Source organism: Sinocyclocheilus anshuiensis, unplaced genomic scaffold (assembly GCF_001515605.1).
Source record: "Sinocyclocheilus anshuiensis isolate Anshui unplaced genomic scaffold, SAMN03320099.WGS_v1.1 scaffold2461, whole genome shotgun sequence".
In the NCBI taxonomy this organism is placed as follows: Eukaryota; Metazoa; Chordata; class Actinopteri; order Cypriniformes; family Cyprinidae; genus Sinocyclocheilus; species Sinocyclocheilus anshuiensis.
In genome coordinates this window covers 229,984-233,072 of record NW_015552846.1, presented here as the reverse complement: position 1 = coordinate 233,072, position 3,089 = coordinate 229,984, and the positions used below count along the sequence as shown (strand labels likewise).

The window sequence follows — 3,089 nt, the reverse complement described above, 5'->3', positions numbered from 1 at the left end:
TCATTTTACAAATTTAGTCTATAAAGTCTTGCATTCAAGAAGTCATTTAAGAAAAGACAGAATATTGTGAAATCATTCTGGAATATTTGGCTTATCTAAAGTTGCTGTGTCATGAGCTGAAGATTTGTTAAAAAGGCAGCATCGAGCTTGAGTCATAATGTTTATCTTCATATCAGCTTCATAATAGTGCAAATATTTTACACAGGCGAAAGACAGCCAGAGCATGACAAACGGAAAGTGAGAACAGATCCAGGCTTCCATTGACGACAGCCTCATTAAGCGTTTATAAGAGCGCCTGTCTGATCTCACCAGCGTCTAGTTGGAGAAGATTCAGCGAGACAACATATCGGGAGTGAACAGATCTGGATCTACAATCTGGAGCTGCCACTTAACATGAAAGGTAGGAGAGATTCTTACAAGTCATTGGGACTTTAATAATAATGGTTATTTTCAAACAGCACAAGTTACATGACTATAACAGTAACTGTTAGAACAGTACAGCATGGTGCTACCAAGGCCAAAGTTTTGGGTTTTATTCCCAGGGAAAACAATGTATTCTTTTTGGATAAAAACATCTGAAAAATGCATGTGTAAATCCGAATCCAAAACTGAGATTCACTTTTTTGCAACACATTTTGTTAATATTCTGCCTTTTACATACTTGGAATTTCCAGGTTTTGCTCAGCCAGATGGATCTGTTCCAACAAATGACTCCCCTTCATTCTTTGAGTTGTATTCAGAGTCTGGTTGATTTTACTTGCCAAACATGAAGGAAACTTAATCAATTTAGGAAGAAAGGACAGGCTTAAGCGTGAACATAAGGATTAAGCTTGGAATAAATAAATAAAATGAATTAATCAATTAATTAAATAACAAAGATTATTGTACCTTTTACAAGAAAATGAAAAGTCTTTCTACTTCAAAATTTATCATAAAAGTTAATGTGTTACTTGCTATTTCTTTCTAATTGTGAAATGTATTAGAAATTTCGGAGTGAAAATTGTTTCAAAGTAAATCCTGTTTTTTTTTTTTAACCATGAGTTGCTTATGTATATTTTTATTGGCCTTTTTTTAATCCGCACTGGGGGGAAAAAATATGTAGAAACAATTTTAACTCAGAAATTGCTTGTAAATTTCACAATTAATTACAAAGAAACAGCAAATAACACATTGAATTAATATTTTGAAAGACTGAAGTAGTATTTCCTTGTAATAACATACTCTTTGTTTTATTTACACTTACTTTTTTTTTCGCAGTGTACATTTAAAATAATTTTTAAATACAGTTTAAATGGAATGCTAATATACAATATCAATTAATATTTCACAGTGTCCCAATGGAACTAAATTCATCAAACCTCCTCTGCAATGACACAGTCGTCTGGATATGGCTGTCGTCTCTCCAGCCTCCATTTCTGGCCCTTATCAGCATCCTGGGAGTGGTGGGCAACAGTCTGGTCCTCTGCGTGTTCTGCCTCCAGCGGAAGCCATGCACCGTAGCTGATGTGTATCTGGGCAACCTGGCAGCTGCAGACCTCATTATGGTCCTGTGTTTACCCTTCTGGACGGTCACCATCTCCCAAGGCTATCAGTGGAACTTTGGTCAGCTGCTCTGCAAGGTGATCAACACTGCCATTTCGATGAACTACTACTGCAGCATACTCTTCCTAGTGTTGGTCAGCATGGACCGCTACCTCGCCTTGGCCAAACCCATGAATCCCAGTAAGTTCAGATGCCCCAAATCGGCCAAACGTATCTGTGTGGTGATTTGGGCGGTGGGATTCATGCTCAGCCTCCCAGCTCTGCTCTTCCGAAGAGTAAGTTTCGTTCCATTCGTAGAGGTGGAAGCCTGTTACCTAGCATACCCTCATCCAGCCTGGGTTCTCCAATGGAACCTCACGAAAAACTTCATTGGGTTCCTGGTTCCGCTGCCAATTATTTCACTTTGTACTTTTCACATGGTCAAAGCGCTTAAAAACCGTGGTCTGGTGATTCAACCGAGAGTTCAAATGGAGAGGAAGGCCGCTCGGCTGATTCTGACGGTCCTCGCCGTGTTTCTCCTCTGCTGGACGCCATTTCAGTTGTTGCGGTTCCTAGAAACTCTCAACTACTTTCAGCTCTTTTCTGGGTGTCTCTGGGAGCACATATTGCAAATAGGCAACCAGCTGGCTACTTATTTAGGGTATAGCAATAGCGCAATAAACCCTTTCTTGTATGTCATTGTAGGAAGCCACTTCAGGAAGAGAGCTCAAGGAGTTTTTCAGGGTCTTTTGTGTTCTAGACGGAAGAGCAACACCTCTGTGCTCTTAAATGTTACTGTTATCAGCAAGTGCAGTGATAGTCCTAAAGATAACAGAATAACACCGGTGGCACTGAGAGCTGTATATCCACCGATCAAACCTCACATGATGTGTAGATCATTATGAAGAGGGAAAGAAGCTTAACTGGTTGAGGTCGAGGGTTTGATTGGCAACACTTTATTTTGATGGTTCCCTTAACAGGCATTCTACTGACTATAAGTAGTATTCTCTGTCTACATGGCATCATTAGGTTCTGTCATTCAGAAACATGGCTTTTCATATCACTGCTATGCTGATGACACTCAAATCTACCTCTCATTCCATCCTGATGATCCGACGATAGCTGCTCGCATCTCAGCTTGTCTAACAGACATTTCTTGTTGGATGACGGACCATCACCTTCAACTCAACCTGGCTAAGACAGAACTGCTTGTGGTTTCAACAAACCCATCACTTTATCAAAATTTCACCATCCAGTTAGGCTCATCAACCATAACTCCTTCAAAAACAGCTAAAAACCTTGGAGTTGTGATTGATGATAAGCTGAATTTCTCAGACCACATTGCTAAAACTGCAGAAACCTACTTTAGTTTCAAACTAAAGAAGAAACCCACTATAAGTTACAGGTATTTAATTACAGTTTTTTGTTTTTGTTTTTTTATTCAGTTGCATTTGAAGAGAGTCCTGCAGATTTGCTTTATACAACATTAGGAAGATCAGGCCCTTTCTTTCAGAACATGCAACACAACTCCTTGTTCAAGCTCTTGTTCTGTCCAGGCTGGACTATTG

General features: G+C 39.5%; 1 protein-coding gene across 1 annotated transcript; it reads left to right on the top strand.

Moving 5' to 3' along the window:
* Positions 1-260: 260 nt before the first annotated feature.
* LOC107668138 (B2 bradykinin receptor) lies at positions 261-2,528 on the top strand. The gene is made up of 2 exons (XM_016459928.1): positions 261-400; positions 1,331-2,528. The coding sequence occupies exon 2, from the start codon at positions 1,338-1,340 to the stop codon at positions 2,424-2,426; it is 1,089 nt and encodes a 362-aa protein (XP_016315414.1). The 5' UTR covers positions 261-400; positions 1,331-1,337; the 3' UTR covers positions 2,427-2,528.
* The last annotated feature ends 561 nt before the right edge of the window (positions 2,529-3,089 follow it).